Source organism: Pongo pygmaeus, chromosome 22 (assembly GCF_028885625.2).
Source record: "Pongo pygmaeus isolate AG05252 chromosome 22, NHGRI_mPonPyg2-v2.0_pri, whole genome shotgun sequence".
NCBI lineage: Eukaryota > Metazoa > Chordata > Mammalia > Primates > Hominidae > Pongo > Pongo pygmaeus.
In genome coordinates, this window is record NC_072395.2 from 55,433,422 (window position 1) to 55,460,178 (window position 26,757).

The following is a 26,757-nucleotide window of genomic DNA, read 5'->3' on the forward strand; positions in this document are numbered from 1 at the left end:
GCTCGTGCCACCACACCCAGCTTGTGTGCTTTGTCTTAAAGAGGCCCTGTTCCATGAAAGGGCCGTGTATGCAAAGTAGACCCCAAATGCCAAAGGAGCCAAGAAACAAAAGGAGAAGGCAGACAAATCCAGTTTGTCGATATTGGTTGATGTATTGGGGAACTTACACATGGAAGCATGGCCCTGGGCGGCCACAGGAGAGGTGGCTCTCTGCACTGTTACTCCCCAGACCTGGGGCTTATATACCGCAAGGAAAGGGTGTACACGCTCTAGCAAGACAAAGGCAACTCTCCAGGACAGCAAGAATGCCATGTGCACTGTGGCCTCTAATTTGTGCAGTAACGTCAAGGTTGACACGTTCTTACACTAGAGACAGTAGATAAAGCGGACACCAGGAGCCATTCACAGGACTGAGGCCGATCAGACGTCAACATGGTGGGTTAGCATCCAAGAAGGAGCCACTTTTGTCTCCACGGGCCCCCTGTTTAGAGACATAGCCCCCAGATTATGTCTCTAAAGGACATTTTGGGGTGAACTGATAGTATGTGGGGTGAACTGTTTCGGGGTGAACTGAAGATGTCTGGGATGAACTGAAAATGTCCTTGACATTTGTTAAACTAACTCTAAAGGACATTTTGGGGTGAACTGAAGACACTTGCCCTCTGAGTAACTCAGGGGAGGGGAGGATACGTGAAGCAAAGCCATGAGAGCTATGCAAGATGGGGAGTCGGGCTCCCCTGGGAGGTCCTCGCTTACCTGCCCAGGAACAAGGGGGTGGCCTGGCACTGGGGAGAGAAAGGAGAGGCAGAGTCTGAGACGGTCCTCAAGAAATAAGAATGAGGTGCAGGTGGCAGCCTCCAGCACACTAAGAAACTGAAGCGTGTGCAAAACAGGCCAAAGCCTGGCCTGCGGGAGGCTCTTCTCCCCAGCCACCTGCAGGGCCCCCACAGTGGGCCTGGGCTCCACAGGGAGAGGCGAAGGAGTGGGAGGGAGCCCTGCGGGGCAGTGGGGGGTCTCCTACCCAAGTCGGCCATGTACCCATCACACTGCATTCGAGGAGCATTGCACACAGCAACCCTCATGTTCTAAGCGCTTCCTACCTCCCTTGTGGGAAATCTGAGAGAGGGGTTTGGGTACAGGATTATTCTCCCAGCTCAGCCAGAAGCCAAACTTCCATTCACCGTCTCCCGCAGAGTTACAGTTTTCTCTATCCAAGGAGAAGACGCCACTGAAAAACCGTGGCAAAACCACCTGGTAAGCTTCAGTTTACAGAACTTGAAGCAGAGGCTATTTCAGAAAGAAAGGATAATAAAGAGGTTTATTTGCAATTGTCAACGAACTTAACACACAGCTGAGAAAGAAAGACTAAAAACCCTCTAATAAAGATTGTTAACTGACAGAAGCATTTTTTGTTTGTTTTTGAGACAGGGTCTCGCTCTGTCACCCAGGCTGGAGTGCAGTGCCGCAATCTCAGCTCACTGCAACTGCCACTTTCCGGACTCAAGCAATCCTCCTGCCTCAGTCTCTCAAGTAGCTGGAACTAGATACACGCAGCACCGCACCAGGCTAATGACAGAAGCATTCTTATGATACGATCTCCTCTCAGCTCACTTCGTCTTAGTCCTGGAGCTCTGACTGTCTAGTTTCTTCTTCTTCAGAATTAATGTTTCCTGAAAAGAAAAGACAAATATGAATATATCTCATATTTACTTTGTTCTATTTTTAAAGTCTTTATTCACTAACAGATCTTTTGCCAAAAAAAAAAATTATTGTAACTATTAAGCATTCATCAGTCAAAAATTGAATGTTAAATTTTATCTCATACGCACTTCAACAGTTTTTTCTTTTGGTACCAGAAATAAAATAAGCAAAATACATACTCAAAGTAAATGCTAAGACAAGACTATCCATGTAACATCAGTAATTCTCTTATGCCTGCACACCTGTCCAAAACAGCCAGCTTTGTGGATAAAACATGTAATTGCTTGGCTATTAATTTAAAAGAAAAGCAGGCCGGGCACAGTGGCTCACGCCTGTAATCCCAGCACTTTGGGAGGCCAAGGTGGGCGGATCACTTGAGGTCAGGAGCTCAAGACCAGCCTGGCCAACATGGTGAAACCCCGTCTCTACTAAAAATACAAAAATTAGCTGGGCATGGTGACGCATGCCTATAAACCCAGTTACTTGGGAGGCTGAGGCAAGAGAATCGCTTGAACCCAGTGGTGGAGGTTTCAGTGAGCCAGGGTCACACCATTGCACTCCAGCCTGAGCGACAGAGCAAGACTCCATCTCAAAAAAAAAAAAAAAAGCAGAAATTTGCCACATTCTTATAAGATGCTATATTTAAATGTTTTGGGAAAGGTAGAGTTATTTTTTATTATTAATTAAACTCTATAACTTTCACTGTTGGGTATATTCAAAAAGAAATTAGCAGGGTAAATCTCCAATGTAATGTGGGATTCATGATGAATACATGTTGAACTTGCATTATTTTGATAAATATTCTGCTGACTAAGCCTATTTTGTATTACTCCCTTTTCACTTAGGGCCCTCCTGACACTGTGGCCTGGGTGACCCTTTGCTGGGGGCTGTCCTGTGCCCTGCAGGGTATTCAGCACCGTCCCCAGCCTCCACCCAGGAAGATGCCAGCAGCACCTCCCTCACCAGCCTCCCAAGTCTCCAGACATTGCCAAATGTCCCCTGGAGCCCCAAAACCACTGAGTTAAGGGGGTGTTCCCTCTGTCCAAGGCTGGTGCATGAACCCAGTCTCAGACACCCGCTGGTACTGGGCATCGTCCTCTCGGCCCCATCTCTCCCAGTCCGGTTTTCAGGATTCTTCCTGCTCCATCCCCTCCGTTATCTCCTCCACCAAAGTTTCTGGGGCCTCCTGCCTTGCCTGGCTCCAGGGCACCCATCCTCATTGCCCCAGAGAAGCTCAGAGAGCAAGCCTGATACAGGCAATCCCCACAGCCCCCAGAGGTCCCGCCTACCGGGCTCAGGATCAAGTTCAAAGGCCATCCGGTTCCAAGGGAAAGGGGCCACCTCCCCACCCCTACACTCTTCTGCTGTGAGACTCTGCTCTCTGCCTGGAATTTCCTTCCTGGTTTCACCCATTCCTTGCCACCTCCCTCCCAGCTAACCTGGAGTTTCCTGGTCCTGCCCCAGGTGAGTCATCACCTCTCCTGGGTACATGGTAACACATCCCTGTCACTGCAGGGAACTCACTGATTCCTTTATTCCAGCTTCCCATTAGGTGCTGGAGGGCGAGAGCCCAGCCCCTCACTTCCACACTGCCTATCAAACCGTGTCTCCCCCTCCAGCCGTGCTCCACAGTGACTAAGGACTGACATCTGTGGGCACAGCTGGATGCTGCTGTAACACCGTGCATACTCTAGCCACTCAGTCCTAACAGAATCCTGTGGACCCCCTACCTGCCAGGGCTTACTCTATCCACCCTGTACAAGTCAGAGAAGCAGAGACGATCTCTATCCACCCTGTGCAAGTCAGAGAAGCAGAGATGATGCTCACTTGTAAAGCCAGGTTTCCACCTGACCCCGCGTTCCACCTCAGCACTGCGTCACTGGGTGCATCGCTACAGCGCTCAGGGGAATTACCAATCACGAAAGTCTATGCGTGCTTCAAGCATCTAAGAGAAAACTGCCTTATGTGATTTCATTATTTCAAGTATTATTTTCAAAGGAATGGGAAGTATATTCTTAATTTACAACAGAGACAAACTAAGTGGAATGGGACTGCAGACCCCGTGCCTGAGGCCGCCGTGCCCAGGCTGTTCCCAGATGGCCCTTTCCCTCACAACCATGACACCCTCTTTCAGTCAGATGTGAAAAGTGAGTTAAGGGAAGAGAGTCCTCTCTCCGGGCTTTCTGCAACTGCCCACAAGCACTTGGGGAAAGATTTTTAAAGATTCCAGGAACCTGAGGCTTCAGTTAGTCAGAACTGAGGTCAAATCCCTGCCCTATGAGCTGGCAGAGGCAGAAGTTTCTAGATTAATCTTACATCCAAACCCATTGAAAAAGAGCTAGTTCCCGACACCACTAGTCTTAAACCATACTCCTGTGAGTCAGCCCTGCTAAAAATCATGCAAATCCCAGCAATTTGGGAGGCCGAGGTGGGCGTACTGTATGAGGTCAGGAGTTCGAGACCAGTCTGTCCAACAGGGTGAAACCCCATCTCTACTAAAAATACAAAAAAATTAGCCGGGCATGGTGGCATGCACCTGTAATCCCAGCTACTTGGGATGCTGAGGCAGGGGAATTGCTTGAACCAGTGAGGTGGAGGTTGCAGTGAGCCAAGATCGCACCACTGTACTCCAGCCTGGGTGACACAGCAAGACTCCATCTCAAAAAAAAAAAAAAAAAAAAAAATCACGCAAGAGAAGAAAGCCAGGCTCTGCATGTCTGACGGGCCTCTCCAGCCTGGGGGCGGTCCTCCTGTGACAACGAGCACGGGCACCGCTGCATACCCAGGCCTTTCCCACTGCAGCCAGGCTTGCAGGAGGGCCTGCCCGGGAGCAACGTTCTGAGATGGCTCCAGTGAGTGCTCACAGGGGGCCCCCTAAGCCTTCCCCGAGTCCCTGGGGCCCAGCTGAAGGCAGGCTTTGGTGGAGGGAAGGGGAATCTCACTGTTCGTGGCCCCTATGTGCGGGCCCTCGCCCCACTTCCCTGCACAGGGACCTCACCCTCATCCATGTCATAGCGGAACTCCTCCTGGTCATACTCCCGGCTCTCCTCCCGGAGGACGTCTGCATCTTCATCTCCAGGCCTCATGTCCATCTCACCCTCGAAGCCCTCCAGCAGAGCCTGGGCCTCCTCCCCGGGTTCTCCTGCACCTGAGATAAAACACAGGTCAGAAGCCTGAGTTCCTGGGAACAATGGAGCCTGCAGACCTGTGCAGGGCAGCTGTCCCCTGGGCTGCCGTGCCCCCACCCTCCCCTTCCCACTGGCAGCACCTCATGTTCCCCATGTCAACACCCGCCCAGCCCAGCCCAGGCCTGGCCAGGGGAGCAGCCCAGGCCCCACTGTAGTCAGTGGCTTGGGGATGGGAGCAGGTAGTCTGATAACTTTCATTCCTGAGGGTGTTGATGAGACTCTTGAGAAAGAGAAGTCCCCTGGGGTTCCTGAGAGTGTCAGCCAGAGGAGCCAGCGCAGAGGAGAGCTGGGACAGAGGGCGGAGGCTGCCCGGCCATTCCGGGGGCTGTCCCGGAGCTTCCCAGTCACGTGAGCCAAGAAATTCTTAGCAGCATGAGTATTCTTTCACGGAGGCCAATCAGAGCTGGCTTTCCTCCGCTTGCAATGGAAGGGATCTCACCCGGGGTAGCCACCTTCAACTTCCCCCGGCACATTAAGGACTTCCAGAAACACCGCTGGGTTGGACCTGGAGGCGCCACGTGGACCCTTCTTCAAGGAAGGACTGTCCCCCCAGCTGCTGTCAGTGCCAGCCCGGGGTCACACCCACATTCACTCACTGACCTAAGTGAGGGGATACAGGTCCCCGAGACGCCACAGTGCTCCCCACGGAATGAAGCAAGGCTGTGGAGGCCACGCCTCTGCCTCTGTCCAATCAACCCTGTTACTTTCCTCTCCCCTCCGCTCCCCGGGAGCGTCCTCCAATCCCAAAGGCTCTCCCTGATAACATCCCGCACACTCAAGTGACCCAGCATCTGATTTTCAGAGAGTCCAACCACACCTGGCCTGAAAACAGGATGTCCACAACTCCCACAGCCCAAAGGCGCCCCACACCCTCCCTCCCACAGCCTGGGGATGCCCCACACCCTCTGTCCCACAGCCCGGGGGTGCCGCACACCCTCTGCCCCCTCCACCCCACAGCCCGGGGATGCCCCACACCCTCTGTCCCACAGCCCAAACGCGTCCCACAGCTCGGGGGTGCCCCACACCCTATGCCACCTCCACCCCACAGCCCGGGGGTGCCCCACACCCTCTGTCCCACAGCCCAAAGGTGCCCCACACCCTCTTTCCCACAGCCTGGGGATGCCCCACACCCTCTGCCCCCTCCACCCCACAGCCCGGGGGTGCCCCACACTCTCAGCTCCTGGAGCCTCTTGGCCAGGTCCATCCGTAGAGGTCGGCTCTTTGGGGAGAGTTGGTGTCCACAGGGCCAATTCAGTGATTTTGGTAGCTTTCCATTTTGGAACAACAGTTACTAATTCTTCCTCCTCTTCCTCTTCTCCTCTTTCCTATTTTAAGTGCAAAAATGTACATTTACCAACATTTGTGAGATCTTGGTCTGGACTATTAAAAGTGAGGGAGGAAGGACAAGTTTTGAAAGACAAGTTTTGGCTTGTGTTTCAGCCTTTTTAGGAAGTCATTCAGGAATCAGACCAGTTGCTGACTATCCGTGGTATAATCTCAGGGTTGAGAACGGATCTTGAAAGAGCCAGGGTGAGAAATAAGGTCTCCAGAGCAATGCTGGGCCAGCGAGCTTTATAATGGGTGCCACAAAAGGCTTTCAGATGAGCATGTCGCAGTCACCTGCAATAGCTAAGACATGGCCAGGACTAAGTGGCCAGAACTGAGTGACCAGGAGTAAGTGGTCTTTTCAATTGTTCAGCCACATTTTGCAACTCTAATATAAAAAATTCTTATATTATATAATTATATGTCTACTGAGCTTAGTAGAAACATAATTATTTATATTATTCTTTATATAAATAATAAAAGAAACAGCCATTTGTTTTAGGCTTATAGGCCTAAGAAGTTCCTAAGATGTCCATATGATATGGATTTGCATAAACACGAAAGCTCTAGTGTCAAGGATTATGGGGAAAAATAAAATTCAAGGAAAGCAGAATGAGAGTTCATCAAGTCTGAATGTGGAACACTTTGTAATAAAAAAAAAAGTACAATTCCGACAATGGTGAGCAGCCAACATGTGCCAATTTTGCCAGGCATATTTGCCTACTTCTCAGTTTTGTGACAGTCACAAAATTCCAAAGATCTGAGCATCAGCACTATGACTATGGAGCACTTCGCTGCCACATAAGTGATAATACCGATGACAGAGAGGGGCAGACACCTGCCTCTTCCGCTGAGTCACTGGGAAATCAATTACTCTCTATTTTGGTCTCAGAGTGTTCGAGTATGGCCACCCATGAAGGGTGACACCAATGCTGCAGGACAGGGTCCTCAAACTTGACTTAGATCAGAATCACCCAGAAAGCATTAAAAGACAGATTGCTAGCCCCACCCCCAGAGTTTCAGATTCAGCAGGTCTGGAATAGCGTCCAATAAGCTGCATTCCTAACAGATTCCCAGGTGAAGCTGACAGTGCTAGTTTGGGAACCGCACTCCACTTTATGTATAAAACCAAGAGGTGGAACCCTCTTACATTGCTGGTGGGAATGTAAAATGCTGCAGCTACTGTAGAAAACATTTGGCAGTTCTTCAAAAAGCAAAACAGCATCACCATATGACCCAGCGATTCCAGTCCTCAGTATATAACCAAAGGAACTGAAAACAGAGATTCGAACAGATGCTTGTACACGAATGTTCGTTGCAGCATTATTCATAATAGCTAAAATGTGGAAGCAACTCAATTGTCCATCAACAGACGAATGGATAAGCAAGAACCTTGAAAACGTCGTGCTAAACGAAAGAAGCCAGACACAAAAGGACAAATACAGAATGAATTCATTTATATGCAACATCTAGAATAGGCAAATTCATAGAGAAAGAAAGTAGATTAAAAGATATCAGGGGCTGGGGGAGGTCGAATGGGGAGTTGTTGCTTAATAGGTACAGAGTTTCTGTCTGGGATAACGGACAAGCTCCGGAAATGCATTGTTCTCACAGTTGCACAACACTGAACATACTGAATGCCACTGAAAGCATGCTTTAAAATGGCAAATTTCAAACTCTATAAATGTACATATAAAACCATAATTTAAAAAGAAACAGGGAGTGAGCCACGGGCTGCAGCTTGGCAACCCCTACTCTACAGGGGATACATTCCCTTTACTAAGGAAAGAGAACACGGAGGCTCTTCTCTTCCACCACCATCCTAATCCATCCCCACAGTACAGTGGGAGGCCTTCCACAAAGCCCTCAGGCTGTTGCTGCATTATTTCATGGGTGGTTTTTCCTAAACAGCAACAGGACTTGGGGCTTATATCAGTAATTCTCCCTTAGATGTTACTGATGCTCCTTCTACCTTCTTCTCATCGTCCTGAGATACTGACTTCTAGGAACTTTTTCCAGTAGTCTAAAGCTGCAAAGCACTTAATAAGATGGGCTTTATTTTTATCACTACACAAATGTAAAAACTTGCTCAATCACCAGTAAACTTAAACAGTTATTCCCAGTGCTGACAATGTATCAATTTAACTAATAGGTTCCTTCAGGGAACAGGTGAGAGGTGTCCAACCCCATGGAAATCCCAGCAAAATACTAAATACCTCCCTGTCACAATCGAATCCTAAAGCTGACTGTCTTTCTTAGGCTTCTGACTATGTGTGTAGGAGGTTACACACACACACACACATAAATGGAGTGGAACCTCGGGGGAGGACAGTATGTCAAATTCCTCTATGTTTTGTTAGATGCAGATGACTTATAGGAAACTGCCTTCCACCCAGACTAGAGCACCCTGCGGTCCATGAAGAATCCATGCTCAGAGGAGGTAGGGCCTCATACTTAGCAACAAAATCAAGCATCGTGGCCATTTCATTTTCTGGATTGCTAGGGACCTGCCCCTAGCCAGTGGTTCCTTTTAGCTGGAGCAAAGCAGGAGAAGAAGAGGCAAAGAAGACAGATCACTGTGAGGCCACACAGGATTCTGGTCAGCCAAGAAGGCGGAGCATGAGCAACCATGGGCTGTTTGGGGAAACTAAATAACTGTGGCCAGAGTGATATGCAGAAAGTAGAACATCGCAGGAGCAGGAATCAGGAAAAGAGGGTGGCTGAGGTCAGGGCCGAGAGCCCTGGGGACGTCCAGCTCTGGCCACTCAGGAGGCAGCAACGGAGCACAGACACTCACTCGATCATGCGAGGTTAAGGGATAAAGATTCAAAGACTCCCTTTGGTTTTAGAATCTAACTGACTCTAGGAAGAAAAACGAGAAAAGTTAAAAAACTGTCTGGAGGGCTGGGTGCAGTGCACCTATAATCCCACCACTTTGGGAGGCTGAGGCAGGTGGATCATCTGAGGTCGAAAGTTTGAGACCAGCCTGGGCAATGTGGAGAAACCCCATCTCTACTAAAAATACAAAATTAGCCGGGCGTGGTGGCACATGCCTGTAATCCCAGCTACTTGGGAGGCTGAGGCAGGAGAATCGCTTGAACCCGGGAGGCGGAGTTTGCAGTGAGCTGAGATCACGCCACTGCACTCCAGCCTGGGCAACAAGAGCGAAACTCCATCTCAAAAAAAAAACCTGTCTGGAGAGCATTGAAGAGCATTGAATTGAAAAATTGGTGATGAGTTTAGACTTAGGATTCAAGGCCAGGGCCCTTGGGGTGAAAGGATGGAGCATTAGGTAGAGACAGCAGTGGGCGGCATGGAGCAGGTGCGGGACAGGCGCTCATGCACAGGATCTCCCGCAGCCTTCCAAGCTCCTTTCCCCAGCCTCACAGCTGAGCCCAAGGTAACGAGGAGCTGGTTTAAAGCAGGGCCTCTGGGTGATGCCAAGGGGTTGACGAGGGACACAGCAACAAAAAAAAAACAAAACGAGGTGACTTGGCTCAGGTTGTGACATAGTTTGGGTGTTTGTCCCCTTCAAATCGCATGTTGAAATGTGACCCCCAGGGTTGGAGGTGGGGCCTGGTGGCAGGTGTTTTGCTCATGGCAGCGGATCCCTCATGAATGGTGTGATGCCTTCCCTGTGGTGATGAGTGAGTTCTTGCTCTATTAGTTCACACGAGAACTGGTTGTTAAAAATATATATATATACCTGGTACCTCCTCCCCTCTTTTCCTCCTCTTTTGAGCTATGGTGCCAGCACCCCTTCACCTTCCATCATGAGTGGAAGCTTCCTGAGGCCTCACCAGAGGCCAGGCAGTTGTTGGTGCCATGCTTCTTGTACAGCCTGCAGAACTGTGAACCAAATAAACCTCTCTTCTTTATAATCTACCCAGCTTTAGGAATTCCTTTATAGCAGCACAAAAAGGACTAACCCAGGTTGAAAGGGCATTGATGTGGTGGTAGACCCAAACAAGCTGTTCCCCGGCTTTCTTCAGAAAGAAAGTATGCAAATATGGGAGAGTTTGTGTACAATAATATATTCTTAACTCACTAGGAAGGGACACCTCAACAACTTCAGAGACCAAAAAACAAACAAAAGCACGATTCCACGCGTGTGTCTGCCAGGTTCACACTCCTCCTTAAAACTCAAAACTTCTTACAGTGAGAATGACCTCAGCTAAACAAATAAGACAAAAGGATCAAAACCAGTACCAGGGTCAGGAAATGTTACTGAATTGCTAATTATCTACGGGGATTGCTCAGACATTAATCACGAGAGGAATAGGAACACAGATATTCCCACCTCAACACATATACATATCTCAATGCCTTAAAATGGCAATATTAGCTGACTAGCTGTACTATTAACCAGGGAATGTCAATGTAGTGTTAATATTGATGTTAGATATTGGAAAGGAAAAAACGAGAGAAAGACTTACCAACGGCGCGTTCAGAGAAGCATGCCGCACACCAGACAAGCTAACAGTCATTGGACAAACTGTGGCAACACCAGTTACAGATTCAGTTTTCACTTCTGGGACGTAACACTGTCTAGAACCCTCCTACTCAGGATTAGTTTTTTATTTGTTGTTTGTTTGTTTGTTTTTGAGACAGAGTCTCACTCTGTCACCCAGGCTGGAGTGCAGTGGCGTGATCTTGGCTCACTTTAAACTCCACCGCCCAGGTTCAAGCGATTCTCCTGCCTCAGCCTCCTGAGTAGCTGGGATTACAGGCATGCGCCACCATGCCCAGCTAATTTTTGTATTTTTAGTGGAGACAGATTCATCATGTTGGCCATTCTGGTCTCGAACTCCTGACCTAAAGCAATCCACGACTTCGGCCTCCCAAAGTGCTGGGATTACAGGCGTGGGCCATTGTGCCCGGCCAGGATTAGTTTCTATTGACAAAAACGGTATCTATCAACAAAGTCTAGAGTTCTGCAATAACTGGGAAATGATATTGTTTGCTTCTGGCAATTTAATTCTGTACTAACACATGCAAATAAGGAAAATGAAAATGTGAAAGTTCCTAAGAGTTGGCATAACTTTTAGGCGAACCACCTCCAACCTTGCAGGATCAATATTTTTGAGCAGCTACTTGCCTGTTAATGTAAAAAAGCCATACATGCTCTGCAACTTACCATATCTGTTAAACGATATTCACCATGTTGTTCACACCCAACATCAAATACATACTTTCCAGGGCCAACAGGCTACGAGTAAAGAGAAACCATTCTTAAGTGTCAACACCCAGCAGAAAATACAAAATACAAATGTCACCACCACAATACCCACCTCAAATCACAAAATTGGGTAAAGTGTAACATGGATTAAGGAATGCTTTTGTGAACTCGTGGCTAATGGAATTGGGACTTATATGCCCTGTTTTGTTTACTTTTGAAAACTTCAACCACATTTTACTTTTTTATAAAAGTGATGTATTCATTTTCAGAAAACCTCAGTGAATCAGTATCCATAGGCAAATTAGCTAGAGATGGAACTACTACTACTATTTTGATGCATTCTTTGTAACTTTGCTTCTAGTATACATTGTTAAATAAAAATCTGATCATAATTGTACATACTAACTCATACTCTATTTTTACAGAGAACTATGGCATGAACTACTCCCGTATTTACAAATATTCTTTCCTAATACCAGTTGCCACCTGGTATTTTATTTCATCTATGGATTGCAACCTATTTTACTCAGTTACTATTGTTGGTATTTGGGATACTGATTTTTTTTTTTTTTTTTTTACAAAGAACGCTCCAGCAAACGTACTCTGAGTTAAAACTTTATGTACGCTTTTGATACCATCCTTAAATTCTCAGAATTTCTGGACAAAAGCATACATGTGTTTTGATTAGATGAGGCTCTAATCATTTCATTCCCACAACTGCACTTAAGAGTCCCAGATCCTCAAACTCTTGATTTTAGGACTGTAAAAATGTTCTATTTTTACATGTTTTTTAATGTAAAACAACGGGGTCTCACAATTTTAATTCACTTCATTTCAGTTGTTAGTAAGCCTGCATTTTTTTCAAGATTTTTAGCCACTTAAATCACATTGATTGATAAAACACTTTATATATTAAATGTTGCAAATATTCTCTCCCCATTTAACAGTCATCTCTTAGATTTTCTTTACAGCATTTTCTAATCTATAAGAAGTTATTTTTATAAAGCTAAACCGATTGGTTTTTCCTTTCTATTTATGTTTAGAAAGTTCTCTTTCCTCATTTCAAGGTTAATATTCATCTACTTTTTTTCTATATTTCGTAGGGTACATTTAAATCTTTACTTCTCCTAGAAAGTATCTTCATCTGTGTGAAGGCAAAACTATTATTTTCCTCCCAAATAATTATCAAGTGTTCCTAGCACTATGTCTTGACTCTTCCCATCATTCCTTTGTTAATTTGACATCCTTATTGTGTGTGAAATTATTTTATGTACTGGGAACTGTCTCTAGACTTTCTAATTTGCTTCATTGGTGTGTGTGTGTGTGTGTGTGTGTGTGTGTATCCTGGTATCACACTGTTTTAATTATTGAAGCTTTGTAGTATTGATAACTTGTCCACAAGGACATGTACAGGGAATTTTCTGAAGAAGAAACAGAAACCAGCAATAAACGTGTGACAAGATGTTTGACCTCACTAGTAATCAGGGAAGTACACATTAAAACAATGAGATGACATTTTTTACCCGTAAGATTGGAAAAGAACAAAAACAACATTAAAGACTGAGAATATCCAATGTCAATGAGAATATATGATAAAGAGACTCATATTCTATTGGCAAGAGTATAAACTGACACCATTTTTTAGGAAAATGGATACTACCGATTGTGATTCTAAATGCCAATCCTCAAAGGTTTCACAATTCCATTATCTAACCTACATAATAGTCCCAAATGTGCAAAATGACAAAGATGTATCTTTATGTATATTTTTGCATCCTGACACAGTATGATCCTAATTATGTAATTAAAACCCCCAAACAATAATTCTGTGTCAGATGACTGTATTAGAATGTGCTTACATGACACACAGAAATAGTGTAGAAGGATTGGGCCCAGGGCGGTGGGGCAGGATCCTAGCGTTTAAGTGCTTTACAATTGGAATGTACTTGTGTATTATTTGTATAATTTAAAGTTTTTTACTAACTAGCAAAACAAAGCCTCCATTTTTACCCTGATTTTTCAGACTGGTTTAGGCTGGACAAGCCGACTGATTCTTCCAGATTCATTTTCATCAAATTCTCTTCCTCTGCAACCACCTTCCCATCTCCTCCAAAAAGACCCACAGAAATTTGCAGGGAATTATATAAACAATGCATGGGTTTGAGGGGAATGTGCTGTTTTAATGAAGACTAAAAGTAAAATCTGTAGTTAGGGCATGAATTATATGTAAATGAAAACTGGGTTCTCAGAGAGTCTAAAGAGACTTCATTAAATCAGCTAAACATTCCCTCTGTCAACTCCTAACACCATCAATTTGCTCAGCAAATTCTCTCTTCAGGGAAAGTTTCTGCTCAACCCCTGATCAAAGCTATCACGATGTCCTGAGTATTAGCTTCTGAATTATTCAAGGTTTCTCTGTACAATAAGGGCAAGAGGAACCACCAAGTCTTCGAACAGAAACGGCCCACCGTGGGTGCTAGAAGCTGGCAAGCCTCCAGACCCAGGGCCAGGCCCTTGGCAGCCTTAATTCCCACCACAACTAGGAGCATGCAGGCTGGCCTGTAGCATGAGGAGGGAGCTGGGGGTCTTCCTCCCCAGGGATGTTGCACCTCCCCTTCCAGGGAAACAAAACCCAAACACCTCTATGCTCAATTGCAGGAAATAGATATTTGGTATCTGATTTACCGATGAGAAGGAATACACACAAGAGGTTCAGATGTCCTCTTGTGTTATATAACAATGCAACAGATCCCCGCTGAAAGACAGTGGGAGTTTGTACTGAGACCCAGAGAAACAGGCCAATCCCTCCCTCCCCCCAATTCTGTGCTCTGTGGGTACCAGAGGCTCAGAGAATGGCACAGCTGTCCTGTTCCCCACATTTGAATAGGCCGGACTCAGTTTTCTCTGAGTTTTTGGTATTCTCTGGTCACACATTTGCACAGGCTGCCGGGGGGGGGGTTATTTTGTACTTCATTGGCAAATGTCACTTCCCATGGACTTACATTTTTGTTCAAGAACTTGCCCTGGTACCTGTGGTTCAGGTGAATGAGCTCGGCCGTGCCCTCCTGCTGTCCGTTCACCCAGGTGCCAACATACTTACTGCCCGTCTCCGCGTATAAATAGGTGCCTTGCCCATGCCTGGTTAAGACAAAGGGAACATGGTATTTCGTTCCAGCACAGTGAAAAATCTCCCAGGTTTAAAACACAGACATTGACATTGAGGGAGGCCCAGGCTGTTGCAGGCTCACAAGCGATGTAGCTTCTGTATCTGTGTCCAGTCAGAAGGTACACCTTGCTCAGTGTGCCCCAAGCACAGGACATTGCCAGAGGCACAGAGGACCGGCCAGCTGGACAGAGGCAAGACTCCTGTGTGTCAGCTGTTTTCCCCAGGGAAGAGGCAGAGCTAGTGGGAGCTGTGGCTCAGGTCCCCCAGTGGCTCTTCTGTGCCCTCCACTCCCTGGGACTCTTGGGTGAAAGACTCACGTGCTCTGCCCCAACGGAGGTGCAGATGTCAGATACTTGAGTCTACACTTGCACAGAAAGGCATCCTTGCCTCAAAGCCATGGAAAGATTGGACCTGCCTGGCAGAGTTGGTAACTGGGCTTTTGTTATGATTCTGTTCCTCAATAAGTGTAAACAATCTGCAGACATCATGTTCTCATTACATAAGCAAATCCCGTAAGACTCAAGATAGAAACCGAACCTTTGATGAGCAAACCACTCTCCGGTGTAGGTGTCATTATTGATGTAGTAGTATACGCCATGGCCATGCCTCAGGTCATTTGCCCACTCTCCTGAAAGGAACAACACAAAGGCAAGCCCACGTGAGAAGAAGGGATCGATGCCCTGTACCAGGTCTTCAAATTGTTAACCATGGCAGAGGCAGATGTGTTGTGAAGCAAATGAAGCCCATGCACACACAGGCCCCTTCTGCTCAGGAAATCCTGCAGAAGAGAGATTTTTAACAGCACCGACCAAGGCTGCTGTCTGTTTCCACTCTGACATCCCTCCACCCCTTCCTTTTGTGCCAGATGGCATAGGTGCTGAGCCACGGTGGACAGTGGTCTAAGAGAGGGCTGAGTCAGCAGTTCACGGGGTACAGAGTGAGGTGTATGGATGTGGGCCACAGCCACCTGCATGTACCGACAAGCACATTTCACAGGTTAGTCAGAGGCACCACAAAGATGCAACGAGGAGGGAGACAAACCAAGGTTGTCTGACCCATTGCCAGTGATCCTAACACCACACTTATTTACCTTGCAAATGTTTAGTGATCCAGCAACAACTCCAGGGCTTGACCGTCTATCCTCAGCCACCTGCCAGCATTTCAGTCTATCTCCCACCAAATCATCTGACTCCAACGTGCCACCCTACCCCCAGCTGCACACCGGCTCCATCCGCTGGTGCCATGCCTCTGTTTGAACTCTTCCCTCACCTCCTCACTTCCATACGGCTTCTGCTAAGTCCTTATAGGCTTGGCAGGCAGTACTGAAATTGGCAAGGATATCATAAAATTCATAATACCACTCCATGATGTGGACAACTGCAAACTACTTTTGTCAACCACAGTATGAATCTGCAGTAGAAAACTCAAAACGTCCTCAAATCTTACAGCTCACGTAGGAAAGAAACTTAATAGAGGTCTCCCAAAGGTGACAGCTCTTAAAAACGTGCATATTACACCAAGTCATTAAGCTAAATGATATGTTTTGAGACTACGAATAATAAAAAGCAAATGTTGATCAATTTGTTGATCAAAGAGAAAATAAGGAATTATATTTATATTCTCTCTATAGAAAACATTACAAAATGGTTGCCATATGGAGAAGCAGTCAAAGAGTATTAGCTAACAAAGGTGGAGAAAAGCTATTCTAGAAGTATGTCAGACATTAAAACCCAGGCTACTTAGATTCTGTGATGTTTGCGGTATTTTTAAATTTTTAACTTATTTTGATTTATCATTACAAATGAAAATTCACTTTTATACCTACTTTATATTTTCTTTTTTTTAAAGAGGGTTCTCAAAACTTACATAAGCTTCTGGCTTACACAAAAACTGGACCCACTTCCACATGAAGATAAAGAATACCCAATAGGCCAAGAAAATGCTAATTATTCAAGTAATATTTGTTTATGTGAATAACCCCAAAATTTATCTACAGAAGGAACTTCTACATATTTATTTCCTCAATCATTCCAGTATTTACTCAGCACCTACAATGTCCTGGGCACTTTGTGAGATGAACGAACAGCTGTACAAAGGACAGTGCATGTCCCCAGGGTGCCAGCACCAGCCTGGGGATGGAAGGTTGGCACCTGAGCAGCAGCCGAGGACAGGGAAGGCAGCACAGAAAGCTACATGGCACAATTTTAAAAAGTGGGTAGTCATTCAGAAAAGAGCAGACTTACCAAAAATTCATGGACAGAGGGAAGGTGGCAACTGCTAACAATTAAGGAAGAGGACTAGGTCCCATGATGTGATGTGTGACAGGAACAACATGAACAAGAGAGATGAAGATCCCCAAATTGAGATAATTCATTAAAAAATACTTCAGGCCCCTGAACCTAAATTAACCATGAGGATGTGCAAATACCTAGAGGGATTTTTCTGGGTCTTAAGGGGCAGTGATGTGCCTGGATTTGTAGCATTTGCCAGTTTCTGTGGTGTAAATACTCACACCGTGGCCAATTTCAAGCTACACATGGAGCTGGGAAGAGATGCACAGAATGGGTTTTTGTGAGCTATTATGAGGGGGTTCCAGCACAGCCCTGGGGCATAGAGACCTCAGCTGAAACAGGTACATCATTTGGTTTCTTCCCAACAAAACAAAAAATTATTACATCCCTCCTCTCTTGGCCATGTCAGAGGCTCTCCAGGGTGTCATGGTGAGAAAAACATATTACATATTTTGCAGAAAAATTTCAAAAATAAAAGAGAACAGTTAAGTTGCAAAAGACAATAAATTTTGCACCATGAGGACTGTAAGCAAAATTTTTTAAGTCCCAATCTACTTAAAAAACCTATTAAGAGGCTCTGCCCAGCATTTTGTAATGCCACCACAGGGACCCTGCACAAATAGAGAAGGTAATTCAGAGAAAAGTCACCTGCTGAGGCACATCTCTAACAGCTATAAGTCAAGTTTCCTTTTTTGAGGTGAATGACATTTGTAAAACTTTATCATTGTGGCTTTAAATTTGCACTTAATTTTTTTTTTAAGTCTTTCTACCCCAATCCTATACTTTCTGATCATTCTTGAACTTGTCAACTGAGGTTTTTTCCAACTATATTTCTTTTCAGGAGTAACTCCCAGTTGGTTGGTTGATTGGTTGGCTAATTGGTTGGTTAACTGGTTGGTTGGTTGGTTGACTGGTTGGCTAGTTGGTTAGTTAGCTAACCGATTGGTTGGTTGGTTGGCTGGCTGGTTGGTTGGTTAACTGGTTGATTGGGTAGTTAATTGGTTGGCTGGGTGGTTGGCTAGTCAGTTGGCTGGTTGGTTGATTGGTTGGCTGTTTGGCTGGCTGGTTCATTGGTTGTTTGGTTGGTTGGCTAGTTAGCTGACTGGTTTGTTGATTGGTTAGCTGTTTGGTTGGCTGGTTGGCTGGTTGGTTGGTTGCCTGGTTGGCTAATTGGTTGGTTGGTTAGACAGTTGGTTGGTTAATTGGTTGGTTGATTGGTTGCTTGGTTGGCTAGTCAGTTGGCTGGTTGGTTGATTGGTTGGCTGTTTGATTGGCTGGTTGGTGGGTCAGTTGGTTGGTGTGGAGCAGGTGCTCCTTGGGTAGAGCAGTTTGTCTGGCACTTGGGATTGAAGACAATTTAAAATGAGAAGCTCTCCAGGATGCTCCTCCCACCCCAAATGCTGGTTGGTCACTGGTTTGCCATGCTAGCCCATGGTCTTGCCAAGTTGGCTCCCTAAACTGCTGGGTCAGCCAAACACAAGACAGAAGGAGCCCACACTTATGGGGAAACACACAGTGTCAGACCCTGGGCAGGGTTCCGTGCACTTGCCACAGCATTTGGTATATGTAATAGCTGAAATATGGTTTTACAGATGCAGAACCTGAAAAGCGGAGAGACTGCATGCATTGCCCAAGGTCCCACAGCTGGTGGGTAGCAAGACTGAAATGAAAATTGGAGTCTGTCTGATTCTAACACCATGCTCTCTTCTCCACAAGCATCCCAATAGTCAAGTGCTCATTTTTTCCAGCTCCTGCCATTCGGGGGCTTCCAAAAAACCCAGCTTCAAGTTGTCATATCATTCTTGTTTCTCCACAATGTCGTTCTTAAACTTCTTTGTTTTGATGAGTTCTGTTTGACAGGCAACAAGGCCAGCAGGGAATAGGGATGCTCTTTCTCCTCCTTAACCTCAGAGTCCTCAGTTGGCCCTATACCCCCAACCCTCAGCATCAGTACATGGGGTCCAGGCCTCTCCAACATCTGGCACCCACCCTCCCCTCCATCTCATCCCCCACTACCCCTAAAAACCTCTGCCTTCCTGCCTGTATCCAAGTCACCCGCCACCCAGGACCGTCTCCCCACTCCTCTCCTGCAGCACTGTAGCCTCTGCTGGTGCCTGGACTCCCTAATTGGACTTGTCTGACCATCTGGGAGACAGGTAGGGTACTGGGCTTTATGCCGCAGGGTCCTGACGTTGAACACACTGCCCTGCACAAAACCATTCTGGCCCATTGTGATGGCAGCCAGCCAAGACACACTGTTAAGAATAACTCAGCCATACATTAACTGAGATTTTGTGATTGGAAGAGTATTGGCTTACTATGTTACAATTAGTATTATAACTTCTGACCTCAGTTTCCATTGCTGCCTTCATGAAGTAAGATACTTATTTAAGCTTTTGTCAGAGAAGAAATCTCTGGGTAGTGGCTAAATCTTGCACCCTTTAAGATACAAAGCCATCTGGAGAATCAAAAATCCCAACTGTTACCAGATGAGCTTTATATGTTAGTGTGGCATAATAAGAAATATTAGTCTTTATTCTTGGTTCCCAGCACAGAGCTCCTAAAACCCTTGACATTTCCTGACTGATACAAATGTTTTTGTTATTCAAAATGAGACTCTTTTGACCACACCTGAACTTATGCAAATGAGGCCCAGGATGGCCTCAAGATGGGACTGAACACCAGAAAGACCAAGTGATAAGAAGGGTGGAACCTCCAGCCCCACCCACCAACTCTGGGAAAGAAGAAGGAAGGGGCTGGAGATTAAGCTCTATAAAAACTCTTGAGCAAGATTTGTTGAGCTTCTGGGGTGGTAAACGTATCATGTGCCAGGAGGGTGGTGCACTCCACCTCCACGAGGACAGAAGCTCCTGTGCTTGGGAACCTTCCAGGCCTTGCCCTGTGTACCTCTGCATCTGGCTGTTCATCCGTATTCTTTATAATATCCTTTACAGTAAACCTAAGTAAAGTGTTTTCCTGAGTCCTATGAGCCACTGTGGCACATATCAAACCTGAGTAGGGTGTTGTAGGAACCCCCAATTTGTAGCCAAGTCAGATAGAAGTGTGGGTACCCTAGGGATCCACAACTTGAGGTTGACATCTGAAGTGGGGCAGTCTTGGAAACTGAGCCCTTAACCTGTGGGGTCTGTGCTAACTCTGGGTGGTGTCAGAATGGAGTTGCATCATTGGAAACTCAGTTGGTATCCACAGAAGACTGGAGAAGTACATAGCATGGAAAATCCATGCATTTGGTGTCAGAGAAACAGTTACCCCTTTTTAACCTTCATATTCAAAATTCCTTAAATCCCTTATTCTAAATATCTTCAAATTGTATCAACACCTACACTAAAATCAAAAGTGACAAGAATGAGATTAGGTGCATAAGGATTTGGAAAGAATTAAATTAAGCCCCAAATTAAATTGTTTAAAGTTGATTTAAAAAGCAGATGGTGCTTCTTATAGAGCAAGCCTTCCGGGATTTATGAAACAAAACAAAACAAACTCTATCTAACAGGGATGGTATGAACACCCTCCATCTTGGTCTCAGAATTGGACAGAATCATCACTGACATCTATTAAAATAAGAACCACCTACTGGTTCTTATTTTATCTAGGAGCAAAGCAAGCAACTATAGCTTGCACTTTGTAAGAATATGTCCTCCTCACTAAGAAGTGATGCTGTCACAAGTGCTACATCACAGTCCCAGCCCCAGTTACTGAGTGCTCACTATGGATCAGGCAAGGTTGCAAGTGTCTCCCTGTATTTATCCATTGAACCTTCATGCTACAGATAAGAAACTGAGGCAAGGAGATGTGAAGTCACCTATGCAAGGTACCAGAGTCCAAGGTTAGGGTCACAGATCTTTTTGGAAATCTGAAGAAAACTAGACAATTTCTTTCTTCCTAGGGAAAAACCAAAAAGCCCAGAACACAGAATTTTATATACACTTTCTGAAGACTCACAACACGCTCCCTGCCGGTCCCTCTTCCCAGGTTTGAGATATCACTAATGTTGTGGTCACACCAGGTGACAATGGCACAAGGGGCGGCAGGGAGGCTCTTGGAAATAAAGGAAAAAGAATCCTCCTCAAACATAACGTTGGCCTGTAAGGAATTATGGCACAGATAGGAAAAGTCAGTTTAACAAGGCAGGAAGACTCCCAGACAGGAAGCCCTGATGTAAGGAAACACTCGATCTAAAGAAATAACACATCCGTCAGATGCGGGGTTGGTCAGAAATGGAAAATGCAAAGACAGGTTCAGGAAGATGAATGCCGCAGAGCAGCTGAAGCAATGGGTCCACCAGCTCCGAGGCCTGCGTCCACCCAGCAGCCTCCCTTTTGTCTGCTCCCAGGACATGGACTTGCTGGCCATAGGGACAGATTTCCCACTACAGATTCATTAGTGAGTTAATTAATTACAAGGCTTTCATATTTGTGCATCAACCCTGTGAATATAGTAACACAATCTGTGTTCGTTGAATGAGTAATCTGGAGCACTTTAAGCTTTCTGATACATGTCAGTATTCACAGACAAGTTCAATCATAAAGAAAGAAAAACAAACTTCTGTAACACGAAAGTCTGCTTGGTGATAACATTTTACCTTCATATCTGGATCCATCTGGATATATAAAAGTGCCTTGACCGTGCTTTTTATTTCTAACATATTCTCCGATATATCGAGCACCATTTTTAAATTTGTAGATCCCCTGAAACACATTGATTATATAATTCATATCATTGCTGAATGTAGCATTTGCTAACAGAGCATTAAATAGAGAAAACCATCCAGTCAAGTCAACGGTTCTGACCTGGCCATGTCTTTTACCGAATTCGTAGCTCCCTTCGTAGGTGTCCCCGTTGGGTAGCCGTGCCCTCCCACGTCCGTGCCTTTCGCCTGCCTCATTCCGACCCCCCTCATATTCCTGGGTAATGAAAATTGACACAATTACAGGTAACATTCATTAAGCACTAACCAGGTGCTAAGCATTTTGTAAATATCATACCCTTGAGTCATCCCACTATGCTAAATCCCCGGCACTATACTCAATTGTCCCACCTTTCCCACCTTACAGTTGAGGTAGGTAACCACGCCTGGGCTAGATGAGGACAGAGCTTGCAATTCATTGTGATAATCCTTTACCCTGTAAGCAAAGTTAACCAATTTGTGAAAAATGCTAGATACTCTAAGCTGTGTTCTTAGTAGGAACATGCTTGAAATAGCACATGCGGGTAGAACAGTTCAAGTCCACACAAATACCTCCCCGTTTGCTTCCTTCAGTAATCCAGGATTTCAAAGGCAATTGCCCTGAGAGAAGCAACTCTTCCCTCAAATGATCCCTGGGGCAGGGTGTGGCCTGAAGAGACCTTTGCCCTGCAAGGAATTTCCGATGGAAGGGACAGGTTGGAGGGCACTGAGGAGTACACAGGGCTCCCTTGTCGATTAAGTTTATCTTATTTTTAAAACCCCTAGCAAGAGACTTAAGGTTCAAACACTCATGACCCAATGCTGCAATAATTACATATCTATCTGTGGTTTGTTTTTGTTTTTGTTTTTGAGACAGGGCCTCACTCTGTTGCCAAGGCTAGAGTGCAGTGGCACAATCTCAGCTCACTGCAACCTCCGCCTCCCAGGCTCAAGTGATCCTCCCACCTCAGACTCCTGAGTAGCTGAGACTACAGGCATGCACCACCACTCCCAGCTAATTTTAAAATTTTTTTGTAGAGACAAGGTCTCACTATATTTCCCTGGCTGGTCTCAAACTCCTGGATTCAAGCGATCCTCCCACCTTGGCCTCCCAAAGAGCTGGAATTACAGGTATGAGCCGCCACGCCAGCTCAATTATGTGTCTATCTTAAAAGTAAATCAATAAAAAATGTGATCAAAGCTTGCAATTTTCCTATCCTTCAGAAAATAAACGTTTCTTAGCACTTAATACATGGGTATAGAGTGAATATAGTAAACAATAAAATGCTGAAAGCATCCAGTAATGATCTAACATGGGTATCTCATAACATCACACTGTATTTCTTAAATATACACAATAAAATTTATTAAAAATTAAAATTAAAAAATGGAATTGGATGTATATAGACTTATTATAACACAAGTACTGACACACTACATTGAGGACTTCAGAAATAAACATCTGTGCAATTCTTGCCCTTTTCTAGCACTGTTTGGCCCACTAATTCCTGCCTAGAATATAAGGTAAAAATCTGTGACCTTACAGATTTGTTTCAGGGTTAGTTTACATCAAAATGTACAAAAGTCCCCTCCTTCCATCCAAGAGGCTTCCCAATACACCCAACAGTGAGCCACTGGGGTGGCTGAATAAGACAGAAATCCTTTAAAATGACCCCAAATGTGATATGAACCTAAAAATTATAGGCACTAAAAAGTTACAAATCAGTGGGGCCATTTGAGGAGACAAACTAGAAAGCTTGCTGGGCAAGTGTTGCAGGTTGGGTTCACCTAGAATCAGACCCTGAACAAGTGATTTCTTTTTTTTTTTTTTTTGAGATGGAGTCTCGCTCTGTCACCCAGGCTGGAGTGCAGCGGCGCCATCTCGGCTCACTGCAACCTCTGCCTCCCAGGTTCAAGCCATTCTCCTGCCTCAGCCTCCCGAGTAGCTGGGATTACAGATGCCTGCCACCACGCCCAGCTAATTTTTTGTATTTTAGTAGACACAGGGTTTCACCGTGTTGCCCAGGCTGGTCTCAAACTCCTGAGCTCGGGCAATCCGCCCACCTCGGCCTCCCAAAGCGCTAGGATTACAGGCATGAGCCACCGCGCCTGGCCTGATTTTTTTAAGTGCTCTCCTGGAAGAAAGTGTAAAGAAGACAGGGAAGTAGACATGAAAGGGCAGGCAGCTAAGGAAGGATGCCACTGCAGGGAAGTAGACATGACAGGGCAGGCAGCTAAGGAAGGATGCCACTGCAGGTGAAGTCCCAGACTTGGCCTAATCCAACAGGGACTCTGGGGGCATCAATTGCACTGTAGACTTTGTCCTGCTTCTTGCACTAGCTACTGGCTGTCTGGCCGGATGTGAATTTCAGGCACTTCTGGCTCTCCATACTGGGCAGGTAGTTGCAGTGCACAGAGGTGCTAGCTTGAGTAGCAAATCAGGCGGAAGCTGGGAGATGAGTGCCCAGAGCTAGCAAAAAGGTCTGGGCAGGCACTGACAGCACCACTGCAGAGTCGCTAGGTTTTTCAGTTAATTCTGAAAGTACCTCAACTCTGTACTGTTCATGCAGACTATAGCGGCTGAGGTTCCCTACCTGTCAGCCACGGAGAGGTCACCCTCTGGAGTAGGGAGGAACTACTCTCTGGGTGGTAGAAATATTCCCACACAGAACCCAGCTCACAGGCTGGATGTGCAGCTCTTTCTCCTCTCTGCTGCGTAACTCAGGAAATAACTCCAAAGACCTGGGTCAGTTCAGATGGGGACTGAAGAAAGCACATGTGAGGATACGCCTATAATATCTTCAGGAACCCTCTCCTGAGCCCAGGGCCTCCTCAGCATTTCTTGGAGGCTGCCAGGAAGCAACTATCCTCCATGCATCTAAATGCCGGGGGAGCAAATCTCAGCTACAGAAATGACTTATTCAAGGGTAGTATGGCAGCGTGGGATGATCTGCTCATCCAAGAAAACTGCCTCGATGGGAATTAACACAGGGAGGAGAAAACTTCCAAAGCCTTCTGCTGGGAAATCTTTGCCTTTAATGGGAGGCAGGATGCGGGTGGGGGAGGAACGAGGCGGGATGTGGTAACCAGACGTCACAGCGTTTCACTTTTCACCATCAACTTCCAGGACGCACGCAGGTGTGTCTGGCGTGGCCCTCGTCCCTGCCGGGGATCCTGGGGAGCTGTGGCTCAGACCTCTGGTTTCTGCGCCTCCTCACTCTCCAAACCCAACCTCGAGGTTCCCCCGGCGCTGCGCACCCTGGGAAGTCCCTTCTCACCAGGAGCTCTCACCCCAATATCATTCTCTCCCTCCTCCTCCAACTCCTCCGAGCCCAGGTCCGACATGGTCTTCCACCAGCCTGGATCCCAGCCGCAGCGCCTCTAGCAGGTGGGTAACAACCGCCTCCACCGCCGCGTCCCGCGTCGCCATGGAGACGCGGCCGGCCCCCGCCTCCCTCCCAGCCCGAAAGATGGGGAGCCGAGACAGGCGACGCGGACGGCGCGGGAGGACCCACTGGCAGCCTTTGCATACTGTCATAGCAACGGGAAAGGCACCTCGACCAATCACCGCCCGGGAATACGGAGGGGCGGGAAGGAAGGGACGAGGTGGAGCCAGTGGCAGCACTGGGATGCCGTCATAGCAACGAGGGGCCGCCTCGGCCAATCACTGCTCGGGAAGGGAAGGGGCGGGGACTGGGCAGGGCCTGAGCGGGTTGCGTGCCTGGCTGCCCACTGGCTCTCTGACCTGGACCTCGCCGTTGCTGGCCCCTGAAATTCATCACTTTAGTCGGCTGTTCTGTGACGCCACAACGAGGAGCCACCTGGGTACTGGGCCCTCAAGAGGAAGGACGCGGGAAACGCGTCCGGGCCAACTCTCGAGAGGGTTTCACCCCTGCCCAGTGCGGGCACTGCCCGCTCCCTTCCGCCCCCAGGCCTCGCAGGCCCCTCCGGGGGTTCTGCCCACCCCCATTTACCTTTCTAGACTCTGCTGACCCTTCGGGATTCGCGGCTAGCTAAGATGTGTCCGCCAAGATCTCTTCTCTTGTCTGTAAACAACTTCACTCTCAAGGAGGCAGCCCTGGCCTCTCAGCAGGGGCGGCCTACACTGTTGTCCGTCCGGGTTTTACATCCTTCCCCGACCTCGACATGAGTCCCAGCCCCCTCGGGCCTCTGACTCTCGGGTGTCCCGTACGATCTCCGGTCCTCTCCTCTCGCTCCTGGCTCCCCTCCACGGTCACACACCCGCACAATCACAGACGCACACGCATGTACACGTGCAGGCTTGGAAATCTGCTTTACCTGACGCACTCCGCCTGCCCAAGGCGCCTCACTGTCTCCCATTTCGTCTGCCATCATCCCAGACTACAAAGCTGTGTTATTTGTTGTTGCTGCAGGAGCTGGGGAGGAGTGACTGAATAACCATAGGATTTGGTCTTGATAGGAGAATACTAGAAGCCAAATCCAGGCAGTGAATAAGCTGCTGATCTTTCAGAGCACACATCCCCTAGAGATTCTTCCCAATGCTAATATGAAAGGTTACAACCATAACCCATCATCAGGCCCAAATATATTACTTACTGAATAAATACACAAGTTACAAGCAACACACGAGATTCCAAAATTATGTCGTTTTTTAGTTGCAAAGATAAAAATGTTGTAAACACCAAAATTTAACAGCTTTTCTTATGGGGAAAAGTGGGGAGTTAGGGATAACAGATGATTATTATTTTCTTCTCTACATATTGGCAGTTTCCCAGTCACTACAATTAAGCATGTCCTACTTTTATAATAAAATGCCAAAAGCATTTTAAATGTTAGAAATCAAGAATGGTAACATAAGTATATGCAAATAAATACTCGTTTTTTACATTTAAAATGTCAGAAATTTAGCTTTCAAATTTGTCCTAACAATGACAGTAACCGATGTTTACTAAGTTCTGACACTGTGTGCGGGCACTGTTTTAAGAATTTTATATGAGTTATCTTATTAAATCCTCACTATCATTTCTCCGTTGAACATCTAAGGAAAGGCAGTTATAGGGGGGTATAAACTAAAAATAACCCCCTAAGCCCCACCACAGCCAACTGAATGGACCCCCTCTTGGCCAAGGGGGCCCCAGAAACCTTAAAAACTGAGTTCTCAGCCATGATGGGAAGGGAGGTCGAACATGCCTCACTAATACCCTTTTGCAGTTTAGACACAACAACTAACAAGCATT

The 26,757-nt window shown here is 46.5% G+C and overlaps 1 protein-coding gene across 5 annotated transcripts; it reads right to left on the reverse strand.

Annotated features, from left to right (window-relative positions):
• Positions 1-1,290: 1,290 nt before the first annotated feature.
• RSPH1 (radial spoke head component 1) lies at positions 1,291-25,895 on the reverse strand. 5 transcript variants are annotated; one of them, XM_054468558.2, is made up of 10 exons: positions 24,830-25,301; positions 21,911-21,995; positions 21,663-21,776; positions 21,455-21,560; positions 15,098-15,188; positions 14,397-14,532; positions 11,353-11,424; positions 6,061-6,214; positions 4,700-4,849; positions 1,291-1,670 (listed from the first exon to the last, which is right to left on the reverse strand). In XM_054468558.2, exons 1-10 carry the CDS (start codon positions 25,066-25,068, stop codon positions 1,618-1,620), a joined length of 1,200 nt encoding a protein of 399 aa, XP_054324533.1. In that variant the 5' UTR covers positions 25,069-25,301; the 3' UTR covers positions 1,291-1,617. The 5 variants fall into 5 exon arrangements, with proteins under 5 accessions (XP_054324533.1, XP_054324534.1, XP_054324535.1 ...); XM_054468559.2 differs by having other exon boundaries at positions 21,920-21,995; positions 24,830-25,292; XM_054468560.2 differs by lacking the exons at positions 21,911-21,995; positions 24,830-25,301 and adding an exon at positions 25,838-25,895.
• Positions 25,896-26,757: the final 862 nt, after the last annotated feature.